At 34.9% G+C, this 14,056-nt stretch overlaps 1 protein-coding gene across 1 annotated transcript in view; it reads right to left on the bottom strand.

Annotated features, from left to right (window-relative positions):
* LOC126890417 (putative vitellogenin receptor) overlaps positions 1 to 14,056 on the bottom strand; it is a 243,602-nt gene that overhangs the window by 82,485 nt on the left and 147,061 nt on the right. Inside the window, exons 10-11 of the mRNA XM_050659325.1 lie at positions 12,364 to 12,624; positions 4,331 to 4,475 (exon numbers count right to left, since the gene is read on the bottom strand). Coding sequence (XP_050515282.1) covers positions 4,331 to 4,475; positions 12,364 to 12,624 — 406 coding nt within the window. The remainder of the gene's footprint in view (positions 1 to 4,330; positions 4,476 to 12,363; positions 12,625 to 14,056) is intronic.

Below are 14,056 nucleotides of genomic sequence, written 5' to 3'. Positions count from 1 at the left end.
GTCTTCACCCTGGATGACTTCTTTATTTTCGTCATTTGTTAATCTTCTAAATTCGCCTATACTTATCCTCACCGGTCCCATTATTCGTCGGATTATCTTTCTCTCTAAGATTTCTAATCTCATTTCATCTTTTTGTGTTAGACACATCGTCTCTGCACCATAGGTGATCACTGGTCTGATTGCAGTCTTGTAAATTTTTAATTTGGTTGTCTTATTAATGCGTTTTTCTTTCAAGAATTTTTGGTAGTTCCAATAGGTTTTATTACCCAGTAGGATGCGTTCATTTATTTCATCCGTTCTATCATTTCTGCCATTCACCATCACTCCCAAATATTTGAAACGGTGTACTCTTTTAAATGCATATGCTCCAAGCTTAATTTCTTTTTCGATGTTCGTATTCTCTCTTGAGCACTTAAGCAATTTCGTTTTGCTTTGGTTTATTACTAGCCCTCTCTTCTTTGCTTCTTTATCTAGTATTAATATTATATTCTGCATGGTTTTTAAATATCTAGTAACCAGTGCAATATCGTCTGCATACGCTATCAGTTGGGCTGAAGATTCGATAATTGTTCCCCTAATTTTGGCTGCTTTTACTGCACCCTCTATGGCAATGTTAAATAATGTTGTTGATAGGGAGTCTCCCTGTCTGACACCTACCTCCATTTGTACTTCATCTGACGGGCCTTCCCTTGTTAAGATTCGTGCTTTGGATTCCTTCATCGTCATTTTCGTGAGACTTACTAGTTTTTCTTGAATGCCTAGTTGCTTCATATCATTAATTAGCTCCTCCCTTATTACACTGTCAAAGGCTTGCTTGCAGTCAATAAACAGTATATGTAGATCTATTCCATGCTCGTAACTTTTTTCGACGATTTGCGTTACAATGGGTATTGCATCTATTGTTGACTTACCTTCTCTGAATCCATGTTGGTATTCACCTATTTTTGTTCTCGTTTCTTTTCTATTCTTTTCTGATCAGATTAGTTAATATTTTGTACATTGTATTTAATAGCGTGATTCCCCTGTAGTTAGTGCATTTCGTCTTGTCACCTTTTTTAGGGATTGGTGTTATCAGACCGCAATTCCAGTCGTTCGACATGCGTTCTTCTTCCCATATTCGTTCTATCAGCTTGTGGATCCTGTGGGCTAGTTCCTCTCCCCCTTTCTTGAAGAACTCATTTATAATGTCGTCTGGTCCTGCTGCTTTCCTTGTCTTTCATCTGTTTATGGTCGCCAATTCTTCGTTGTATGAGGGAGGCTCTGATTGTTCTTCATTCCTATTTACTGTTTGTTCTTCATTTTCTGCATTTTCAGCATCGCCTTTCTTTTTGAACAATTCTCTATAGTATGTTTACCATTCCTTTTTTCCAATATTTGCCGGAATCTTTTTCTTATTCTGTGCTTTTATGTGTTTATATAGTCTTGCATTATCGTTACTATTAGCTTCGAGTTCCAGCAGTAAGTCTCCAATCCATTTCTTCTTTTTAGTTCTGCAACATTTGTCTGACTCTTTCTTTTTATCTTTATAGTGTAGGAGATCTTCTTGTTTCCTTGTGGCCAACCACCTGTGTCTTGCTTGGTCCTTGCCTTTACTAGCTTGCTCGCATTCTTCATCGTACCACTCTTTTCTTTTATTGTCGTTCATTAGTCCTATCGTCTCCTCTGCTGCTGTTAAAATACTATATTTTATGTCTTCCCATGTTTCATCTATGTCCGATGGTTTTAGGACTAGTAGTTTTTCTTCCAACTTAGTGCAGAATTCTCTGTTTGCAATATCTGTGTTTAGTTTTGACCTATTCCACCTCTTTCTTTTCTTTCTGTCGTTTTTGTCTTTAAGTATCTTCAATTTCATGTCGCCTATCATCAAAATGTGATCCGAATCAGCATTGGCTCCCCTGTAGGACTTCACATTCTGTACAATTGTTCTCCATTTTTTGAAATTAGGATGTGGTCTATTTGGTTTCCGTCTGTCGTTCCAGGTATTAGCCACGTTACTTTGTGCACTTTTTTGGGCTTGAATTGGGTGCTAATAATAAAAGTATTGGTTGCTGCTGCTAGATTACATATTCTCCTGCCATTGTTGTTCGTATTTTGATGGATCGTTTCTTCTCCTGCGATTTCTCTGTTCGTGTCTTCTTTCCCTATCTTTGCGTTAAAGTCTCCTAATAGGATTAGTATGTCGTTCTTTGGTATTTCTTCGTACAATTCTTCAAGTTTCTCATAGAATTCATTCTTTTCTTCTTCGGGAGCATTCTCTGTAGGTGCATATATATTAACTAATGTTAAATTTGCTTGTTAATTTTTCATTCTTATATATGATGTTCTTACGCTATTACTAACTAGAAAGGCGGTTCCATTGCGACCCTGTGTGCTTTCTCCTGCGTAGTACATTGTGTGATTTCTTCTATTGATCATCCCTTCTCCTGCCCACCTTATTTCTTGTAGCGCTAGTATTCCCATCCTATATTTTGTCATTTCTTTTGCCAACTCTTCCATTTTGCCTGGTCTTAGAAGTGTTTTGATGTTCCACGTTCCTATTCTTATTTTCCTGTTTTTGTCTTTTATTTTATTTTTTTGTTTGTTTTGTTTTTGCGTCTTTTCTTACAAAATATTTTCATGTCCGTAGTCATTGACAACTCCGTTATACTGTCGCCGTCTTTTGTTATAGGTTTTGTTAGTTTTTTGACGTCATTTTTATAAAATTTCCGCGTGTATCTATATAATCAGATAGGGGGGATCTGTCGTTTATTGTCCTAGCGTTACTCTTCTTCTCTTCAGGTTTCCTCCAGTAATTTACATCCATGCCTTCTAGTTGCTCCAGTAAGAACAGTTCACCATTTATCCATAATTTGTTGTATTTTAGTGCGGCTGTGTGTCCTTCCTGGCGTACCGTTTTCATGTGCTGGAGAAGATGCTTCCTTTCTTGTAGTATTTTTTTCGGGAAGTCCTCATTGATATATATTTTAGTTCCTCTTAGGTTTTTAGCAGCCTTCAGAATTTCCATTCTCTTAGCTTCCTTTTTCATTTCTATAAGATGGGTCTGGGTACATTTTGGGGATCACCTTGTCTACCTATTCTTCTCATCTCTACCAGTTCTTCATCTAGGTTTGTTTGTACGTCGATTTTTTCCATTATCCCCTTTATCTTATTTATCATCTCTTGTTCGCTTTCTGTTTGGTTTTCTTTGACCCCCTGTATTATTATGTTTTTTCTTCTGGCTTGTCTTTCCAGAAATTCGATTCTAACTTCTTGTTTCGTGATTTTAGTTCTCATTGCTTGGTTATGTGCTTTTAACTGCTAGGCTTTCATAGGCAATACCAAATCATATTATAGAGTATCGAAATTGAAAAATTAAATACTTACTAACAAGTACGGGTACTAATTAGTATGTATTTTAAAAGAGAAAATTATTAAACGCTTCATTTTATAATATAAAAGCTATACTTACTTAAATGGATGGTTGTAAGTGACTTGATAATATCTATTAAATATATGAAAGTAAACTTGAATGGAGAATTTGATTATATATATTATTGGACTATATATTGGCAAAAAAAGAAAAATAATTTAATTTATGTACCTATGTTAGAAATTTTATTTAGAAAATTAGTTCATATTAAATGGTAAATACTTTTGTTTGGTAACAAAAAATAAAAAACAGATGCCCATAAGCAAGAAACCAGAAATAAAGTAATTACATATATGTTAAAAAAGAACTTATCAAACCGGTCGGGATTTTGGCGTGTCAGGATTTTGGCCTGTCGTGATTTTGGCGTGTCGGGATTTTGGCCTGTCGGGATTCTGGCGTGTCGGGATTTTGGCTGTCGGAATTCTAGCTGTCGGGATTTTGGGGTAAACCCATATTTTAGAAATGATAAGTACGAGTTGTTGCAGCTGGTTATGAATAGTAAAGTCGAAGTAAAAAGGAATCCTGGTAGACGACAAATATGCTGACTGAAAAACATTTACTCCTAGACCTGGTTAAACACACAGACGCTCTTAATAAAATCAGAAACTAGAGGAAACAGGGAAAATTGAAACCCACAGAATTTAACATCATCCTGAACACACAGACACCACCGTCAAAAAATTTGAAATAAAAGTATGGCTATTTGCACAAGATGACAATTTGACTAAGTAAGTCACATATCAAGTTTTGGCTAAACAAAAAAGCGCCAATTAATTAACAGTTCTAGGTTATGACAACAACTCCTTATTTTAAAACAATCTCTTTTTTAAGCGATTTTCGGAGTCCAAATCTAAACATCAAATACAAATACAATATTAAATTCACAAGAACTATAACATATATAAAAAAATATATACTAACCCATCTTCCGGTACCAACGCAATGCTTTCAGGAGTTTCTCCAAATGTGTCATGGACAATTATTTTTCTTTCTAGACTATTCATATCAATTATTTCTACGACTAGCCTCTCCGTATCGCAAATGTATAAATTATTACTTTTTGGATCTGTGAAAAGATTTTTTATATTATTTATATAATAAATAGAGGACTTCAAGTGTAGGATCAACAATAAATGAACAAGGAAATAATAATAGAGAACCCGAAATAAATAGCAGGGTAATGAGTGCAACAAAATTAGCCTAAGCACTAAATAGGACTTTTTTATTAGGAAAAAGGAAGTAAGCCTAAAAACAAAAATGACAGTAATTAAAACTGAATACGAGCCGGTGCTACTCATTGGTAGTGAAACGTGGACAGTAAATGACAAATTTCGTAATTAAATTTAGACATGCGAAATTTGCAAGCAGTAACCAGGGTGACCAGACGTGATCGTGTAAGAAACGAAGAAATGCGTGAAAGGGGCGGTATCAGAATGACCTCAGAAAGACTTGAAACGAAAAAGTTATCGTAGTTCGCCATATGACGAGAGTGAGTGAAGGTAGAACTGTAAAAAGGGTATGGAAAGCTGTATCAGATAAAAACGAGAAGAGGCAAGCCAGCAAGAACATGGAACGCAGATATTGTAAAGGTTTGCGGAAAAATAAATATTGAGTGGAGAGAGGCAGAGAGACTAGCCACTGATCGAAAGGCATGGAGACGTCTAATTTCTCCACTTACCTCGACACCGTAAAGTATTATAAGAGGACGGCTTAAGTAAGTTAGGGCGCGTCCATATTGCACACTGCTTTCCGAAGTTAGCGCCGAGTCCGTGTGCAAATAATCCTTCGTATTTAAACGGGCCTGCCCAAAGTGCACCTGCGTGCTGTTATTAGGATTATTCGCACACGTACTCGGCTTTCTGACTCGGGAACCAGCGTGCACTATCTGACGAAAAAGAATAAATTTGGATTATGTTGTCTGTCTGCTTGATTGTAATGCTTATTAATAACGTGCATTCGAAAAACATTAAAAACATAAACTTAAACCTAACGGTCGGAAAGGATGTATAATATCGCCATTCTATTCAATATATATTTACAGTGAATACATTATAAATCAAGTTTTTGAGAAAAGCCTAGGTGGAGCAACAATAGGATGATGAAAAATCAAAAACCTACGATATTCTGATGACACGTCATGATGATGATAGTTATATTGTCGTCTTCAGCAAAACAACTGGAACAAATTATGAATAAAATGGGCACGATGATTAGGGTATATGGTTTGACAATACATATAAAAAATCAATGTAATGATCATCAATACAAACAAAAACAACCAAAAAGGATATACCCCTCAAATTCACGATTTTTACACTTTTATAAATTCGTATCCTTATCACATATTTAATACCTAGGCCTTTTTCATTTGAAATACTCCATTTTTTGGTTTTATATTTTATTTAAATACCCATTTTTGTAATTAATTTGGTTTTACCAAGGTAAAAGTATTTGAAAATATTATTCTGGTAAAATTAAAAAAAAAAAGTGTTTTTCATTTAGAGAAATTCTATGTCTGTACCAGGTTTGCAAATAGACTACAGGCATGCTACAGGAGACAGTGTATCGTTGGCTACAATAGGAAAAATAATTTTAGAACCCGGTTTGAGGAGTCGTTGGCCAATAAGAGTTCCTCAGCTACAACCTAGACATGTTCTGCACCGCCTCCAGTAGGCTCAAGAGCACACACAGCTCCCTCAACAGTTTTGGATTTTTATGTTTTTTTTTCTTTAGACGAGACCAGAATCTGTTTAAATAGTGATAGCCAGCAAATTCGGGTTTGGCGAGAGCCAATAAAAGCTGAATAACTACAACATGCCCGTCCCATAGTTTCTTTTGCTGGTGACAGTATTACGTCCTGGCAAGTATTATGGCAGTTAGGACTCAAGCACTTAATGGATATCTGGAGACAGAAGGTATTCACCGTTTGGAGTGGCCTGCGATTTCTCAAGACATGAACCGAATTGAACATGTTCATATCCGGAGGACTTCTCCTAGGACGAATCATGAATTGAGAATGTACAGGAAATGATTAATCGATGGAACATTTTCTTAGTTTTTAATTTTTTGTCTATTAAAAAAATGAAAACGGACATTGCAATAAGCAATAAATTGAAGAAGACTACTAACGTTTATTATAATAATAATATGTAAGCACTACGAGCCTAGTAGGCCCATAGCTTGATGTACTATTCTTTTCCACTCCCTTTTGTCAGTCGCTTTTCTTTCCCAGTTCCTTACGTTAATTCTTCTCATATCTTCTCTAACTCCATTACTCCATCGTGACCTAGGTCTTCCTCTTCGTCTTTTCCCTGCCAGTGCACTAGATAGTACCATTCTGGGAATTCTAGATGGAATCATCCTCTGCACATGGCCCAACCATCTAAGTCTTTGCGCCTTAATTACTGCTAGTATGTTAGGATCTTGATAGAGCTCAGTTAGTTCCTTATTTGTTCTTCTTACCCATTGTCCATTTAAGTTTTTCCCACCGAAGATTTTGCGCAGTATTTTCCTCTTTCAAACTAATAACAACTCTTGATGTTTTTTTGTTGTGACCCATGTTTCAGAAGCATACGTTACTATCGGCCTTATTACGGTCTTGTAAGTTCTTAGTTTTGCTCTTCGTGATATATTTTTACTCCTTAACAACCCATTAAGAGCAAATATAGCGCGGTTGCCCGACATAATTCTCTTTTGTATTTCTTCTTCACAGTTAGGATCCCTTGTGAAGACAGTTCCTAAGTACTCAAATCTCTCAACTTCTTCGAATTTATACTGTGTTCCCTTCGCTGTTGTCATTGTTATGTATTGCCCCCGAACGAATTGCTTATTTGTCCATTCCATATACTTTGTTTTTGCTTCATTTATATACAATCCTTTGGTTGCTGCCCTCTCCTCGAGTTTCATGACTGTTTCGATAAGTTCTATTTTGCTCCTAGCCAAGATTACCAAATCGTCTGCGAATGCCAAGCACTGATGTTTTTTGTGGTAGATCAGACCTCTTCTATTAATGTTTGCTTCCTGTATAACCTTTTCTAGTAATATGCTAAACATTATAGACGATAATGGATCACCCTGCCGCACTCCTTGTTTGACCTCAAAGCTTTCTGTTATAGTATTGTTTATCTTGACTTTATTCATTGTTCTTTGGAGAGTTAATTTTATAATTCTTATAAGCTTTGGAGAAACGTCCATGTCTTGCAATGCTGTGAATAACTCGCTTCTTTTCACTCGATCGAAAGCCTGTTTAAAGTCAATGAAAAGAACCATGGTGTCTTTATTATATTCGTAACTTTCAGCCTGTATTTCTCGTAGTGTGAAGACCTGATCCACAGTACTTCTGCTTTTCTGAACCCACTTTGATATTCTCCTATGCTTTTATCAACCTTCGTTGTTAATCTGTTTTTAATATGCATAGCCAATATTTTATACGTTATGTTTAGCAGCGCTATGCCTCGATAATTATGACAATCAGCCATATTTCCTTTTTTGTGAATAGGACACAGTATTGCTTCTGTCCATTCCTCAGGTAGTATTTCTTGTTCCCATATATTATTAATTAGTTTATGGATTTTCTCTACTAACTGATTTCCTCCAAATTTAATCATTTCAGCCGTTATGCCGTCGCTTCCTGGGCTTTTGTTCATTTTTAATTTATCGACGATATTCTGAATTTCGCTTATAATCGGAGCCTGCTCTTCACCCTGTTGATTTTGTATTTCATTTACTAGATCCTCTGTTTCCTCGTTACTATCGTCTGTCTTTTCAGGTCCATTTAGAAGCTCATCAAAGTACTGCTTCCAGCGTTCTAATATCTCTGGTTCACCCATAATCATTTCTCCATTTTTGTCTTTATAATGTACAGTTTTCGGTTGGTGCCCTCGTTTCTCATTTTTTATCCCTTGGTACAGGTTCCTTATTTGATTATTTTTGTAGCTTTCCTCTATATTTTTCAGTTTAGCTTCATAATGTTTCCTTTTTGTTCCTCGTAGTATTTTTTTGGTTCTATTTCTTTGTTTAGTGTAATTTTCCTGCGCTTCTCTTGTTCCTTGAGTTATCATTTTTAATCGTAGCTTGGCCCGTTCTTCCAATGATTGTTCACATTCTTCATCAAACCATTCTTTTCTTTTTGTTTTTTCTTTGTGTTATCATTGGTACTGGAAATATTTGCTGCTTCTTTAATTACATCTTTTAATGTTCCCCACATGCATTCTACATTCCTTTCATCCACTATGCTCTCTAATTTGTTGTTAATAATTTGTCCATACAACGTTTGCTCACATTCTGTCTGTAATCTAATTGGTTTGTTTCTTTCGTATTTTAATCTCTTTTTGTTTCGAAGAGTTGGTACTAATTGTTTCATCCATATTCCGACCAAATAGTGGTCTGAGTCCATATCAGGTCCTCTATATGTTCTCACCTTTGTTATGCAGTGTTCTTCGTTTTTCTCAATTAAAACATGGTCGATCTGGTTGACTGTACGGCCATCTGGAGATTTACATGTTCCCTTATAAATGTCCTTTCGTTGGTGGTATGTACTTTTTATTATAAGTCCCTTTTCTTTGGCAAAATCTACCAGGAAATATCCATTTTCTTTAGTCTCTGGATGTAAACTGTGCTTGCCTATAGTGGGCATTAATATTTCTTCTCTGCCTATTTTGGCATTAGTCAAATTTTGAATGATTTTCATATCATACCTGGGTATAGCCTCATATACTTCATCTAATTTGCTATAAAATTGCTCTTTCAGATCCATTCCTTTGTCCTCCGAGGGTGCATGTATATTAACAAATGTTATTTTTTGGTATTTACCTTTTAATCTGAGAGTGCACATCCTGTCCGAAATTGCTTTAAAATCTGAAACAAATTCTTTCAATTTTTTACTTATTATAAAACCTGTACCCAGCAGTCTGTTAGTGCCTCCGCTATTGAAAAATATATAGTCGTCTATTTCCTGGCTACCCTGCCCCAATTGTTTTGTCTCTTGTAAAGCTACTAGATCAAACTTACATTTCTTAACTTCGTTTATTAAATGCTTCAGCTTTCCTTCCTGATAGGATCCTCTTATATTCCAAGTTGCTGCTTTTACCATTTCTTCTGTTATTTTATTAATTTGTTTTTTGATTTCCTTTTTTTGTGTCCGTGTTCCCTGCGGTGTCGTCTTTGTTGATCCATCTTCGTCTGCATCTAATTCTAGTTTTTTGAGATGTCTTCTTTTATTATTTCCAATTGCCCGCTTTCTTCCATTTCCATAGTTCATTGTTTACTATTAATCTCTGGTACCCTATTTTTGTGATTTTTCCTTTGTTTCGCTGCTCTCTAGCCATTATTCTAATTTTGGCTTGTATTTCCCTTTCGTCTTTTGTTAGATCATCATTTACATATATTTTGTCCCTTAGCTGGTTAAGCTTAATTTTATTTTGCATTACTTTTGACTTTTCGTATTTATTATCCAACTCTACTAGACATGTTGTGTCTCCCAGCTTTCTTGCATCGTTTACCCTTACTTTAACTCCCATTTCTTTGTCTATGAAACTTTCTACTTTATTCTTTAGTATATTGGGATTGTCCGTGTCAATTTGAAGTCCTTGAATCACAATGTTTCTTTTTTGTTTTTCTCCTTCTAATTTTTGTAATCTTATATTCGTATTACTTAATTGGTTTTGCAGCTGATTGATCTCTTTAATAGCTTTTTCATTAGCTAGTTTTAGTTCTCCTATTTCTCTTCTATACTCCTTTTGTTCTTCTTTGAGCTCTTTTAATTCTTCAGTTGGCATATTCATGGTTTCCGCCTGCTTTTTCTGTTCATTTTTTATTTCCTTTGTATCCTCAGCCAGTCCTTTTAGCAAATCCAACATTTGGGCTAGCATTTCTGGGTTTGAATCATCCCGTTTTCAAAAATTCCAAAAAAACCTATAGATCACCAAAAAAACTAACGTTTATTACTCATTAAATAATACAATTTTTGGAAAATCAGAAATAAATAACAAAACTAAACTCTACAGAGTACATAACAGCCTAGTTAATCTGATGACATATGGGACGGAAACATGGATTGTGCAAAAAGAAACACGAATTAATGATAAACGCGACCGAGATGAAATACGTGAGAAAAATAGCTGGAGTTGCGAAATTTGAAAAGATTTAGAAATGAAGTTAAAAGGAGACAGCTGGAGCAAGAACCGATAACAACGAAGACCGAAAACGAATCGAACTGGTTTGGCCACATAGAGTGAATCGAGCCAAATAGACTGACAAAGAAGGTACATAAAGCCAAAATGGGAAATAAAAGAAGAAACGGAAGACCGAGGAAAACATGGACCAAATCCATGATACTTATTGGTGAAAAGAGACACATGACTATAATAAGAGACATGAAGAAACTGGCCACCAATAGAAGTGCATGGAAGGAATAGATAAAAGGGGAAACCCTACAACCGACCCCTTGAAGGGCACTAAGGATTATGAGAAAGAAGATTTATTTAAAGAAAAGTATCTCTTTTAAAGCAAAAAAAAGCTGTCAGCGTTATGATATTTCTTTTATTAAATGATCTATAACAATAATTTTTGAAAATTCTTTATAAAAGCGAAAATGTTGGGTGATCCGTGTATATGTTACGGACAATGACGTAAATCCAGCCAATAACGTTATTGGCCGGCCAATATCGACAATGGCCGGTTGAATTGGTCATTGTCAACAATGGCCCGATATTAACGTTATTGTCCATAGAAACTGGACATTGATGATAATTTTAAATTCTTGATAACATTTCTATCATTGCCCGGCCAATGTCGACAATGCCCGTTGTTAATTAGTCAATGTTGAAATTTGGACTAAAAGATAGGTTATGTGATGGGTAGGTTTATTATTGTTTACTTCATGTGTGTATATTGTGTATTGTTTTCGTGCTGAAATTACTCGTACATTTATTTAATAAGTGTTATCATGGATATCAACGATGTGCGCACTCGTTTTAATAATTATATGTATAATATAAAATTAATAGTCAAGTCAAAACGTGATGACAATAATAAATCATTTTTAAACTGTGACGAATACAATAGCCGAATAAGTGAAATTAGAGAAGCGAAAAAGATTTTGAGAACACCGGGTGCTAAAAAAACAACAAAACACTATAACATGGTTTGTAAATATGATGTACCTAATTACAATAAGTGGTAAACAACGACTGATTATGCCAGTTAACAAAAACAGCCAGTTTATTATGCTTTAAAGTATTATAATATTATGCTACAACTGAAGAATTATTTGATATCATTCATAACGCACACTTAGCAATTGGACATGGTGGACGCAATCGTATGGTTTCCGAAATAAATAAATTTTATTGTAATGTAACTAAGGAATTAATAATGATTTACCTACGACTTTGTATGCAGTGTCAGAAAAAGAGTAGTAACAAAAGAAAAGGTTTGGTTTCGAAGCCAATTTTACATTCAAATTTTAATTCACGGTTTACGAAATAACGAATTTATTCCTTTCATTTGCACCATACTGTATATAAAAATATTATTATTTCCTTGTTTGTATTAATGAATATGTTACCCATGTTATGATAAACAAGGACGTTTTATTTGTTTTTAATAACTATTTATATTTTTGCAACTACTTTCAGGAACATCTTAGTATCTCATTTTAAACAGTTATTGACTTACACCGATTGGCTTCTGAGGCACCGATTTATCAACATTGGCCATTTGCTTCTGGCCACTGTCGTTATTGACCGGTTATTGATGAAAAATCTAATTTAACGTTAAGTTTTTACAACATTGGCCGAAAGCTAAAGTTATTGTCGTTAATGGCCGGGCATTGTCTTTAATAACCAAGTAAAATGGACATTCACGACAATGCCCGGCCATTAACGTCAATGTCCAATTTACATTATTGCCCGTAACATATATACCTATAGAAAAATGACATAATAAATTCTCACCAAAATCCATTGAAGTAACTCTGCCAAGACCGTCGATCTCAAGAGTTTTGCTAACTCCGATGTTCATGTTAAGCGCAACTATACATTTTGTTTCCAAATCGCTTACATACAAAATGTTTTTATAACTATCAAACGCTAAGCTTCCTACGTGTTTCGCCAGGTCTGGTAGGAAGGTTACATCGTGTTTGCCTAGAAATTGATGTTTAATTGATACCAACACGTGTCCAGTTCCTCCAACAAGTGCTTGCGTTGGTTGTACTTCTAAAACATAAAAAATCAGATATAAGCTTATAATCAGATATAATAGCACTAGAGATTGCAATTGCTGTATTCAGCTCAGCATCCAGCAATTCAGCTAGATCCAACGGTTTTTTACACGCTGGATTCAGCAAACCGTGTAGAATCCAGCAGCGCGGATCCGCAAACCTGTCAAATTCGAAATAAGTTATTTCATGTCTTCATTAGCCTCTTTGTTTAAAGCCTGGAGAGAGAGGTGAACGAAGAATTGGCAGTAACAATCGAATCAAAATCAACATCGGCGAGCCCTGTTGAATTGACTCCCGTTGAGAGCGATCTGCTCATGAGAATACGAAAAGTTGTTAAAGCGTTCAAAAAATCACCTATTCAAGACTACATGTTTGCAAAAATATGTCAAGAAAGGGAAAAGGCAAAGAAGTTTGATTCTTGACTGCCGCACCAGGTGGAACAGTTTGCTCAGTATGCTGGAACGTTTCTACAGCCTAAAAGTTTACATCGATAAAGCGTTGATACAGATCCTCCCAAATACTTTTTTCAATGCGTCACAGATTATCGAATTCTCTCCCAAACTACAGTTGAAAGTGACAGAAAAAACATACTTGTGTGATTATTATACATTGAACTTATAAAATTATGTATTACTTGTCGAGTATTTGCATATTATTGAAACGACTTAAACTTGTAGATGTATAATTAGTTGACGATTGCAATACTCTAAATAGGTAACCAATCGTGACAGTATTTTCACAACATCATATGGTAAAATGACAATTGTAATTTCTAGGTTAGTATTTTTCAGCGACGTAAATATAAATATTTTATGTTATTGGTATATTCGGACATTGTATACCTAGTGAAATTTGATTTTATATTTATTTCTTTTTACATTAAAATATTTCAAATTTTAATATTATGGCACATATTTGTATAAATATTGATGTTTATATAAATATAAATATAAATATAAATATAAATATAAATATAAATATAAATATAAATATAAATATTCTGACAATACTGTCATATTTAACTGAAATGCCATGTAAGGGTTTGCGACGTTCTTAAAATTCTATATGACGCCAAAATTAATGACACACTGAAAATGGGTTTGGGATCAACTGTCCTTTAGGATTAGGACATTGACTCTGCGATAAAATTCTCTGCTGGCGAGTGGTCGATAATCAATGAGTTGATCGCCACTCTTCAACCGGTAAAACTGGCTATAATATGTGCACTTCTGTATGAAGTAGGTTAGGCGATAAGACGAATTTTTTTAAGGTCTCACTTCCAAAAAACTAAATAATTGATGTTTTTGTAGTTTAGAGATTTAGAATACAGACTGAGTTTTATTACAAGATGCAAAAAAAACTCGTCCTCCCTCAGTAAAACGAGGAAGAAAAACATATTACTTAATTTGTGTCAGTTCAAAATTGCC

This window comes from Diabrotica virgifera, chromosome 8 (genome assembly GCF_917563875.1).
Source record: "Diabrotica virgifera virgifera chromosome 8, PGI_DIABVI_V3a".
In the NCBI taxonomy this organism is placed as follows: domain Eukaryota; kingdom Metazoa; phylum Arthropoda; class Insecta; order Coleoptera; family Chrysomelidae; genus Diabrotica; species Diabrotica virgifera.
Note: the sequence above shows the minus strand (reverse complement) of the source record. Positions and strands in the feature narration are given on the sequence as shown.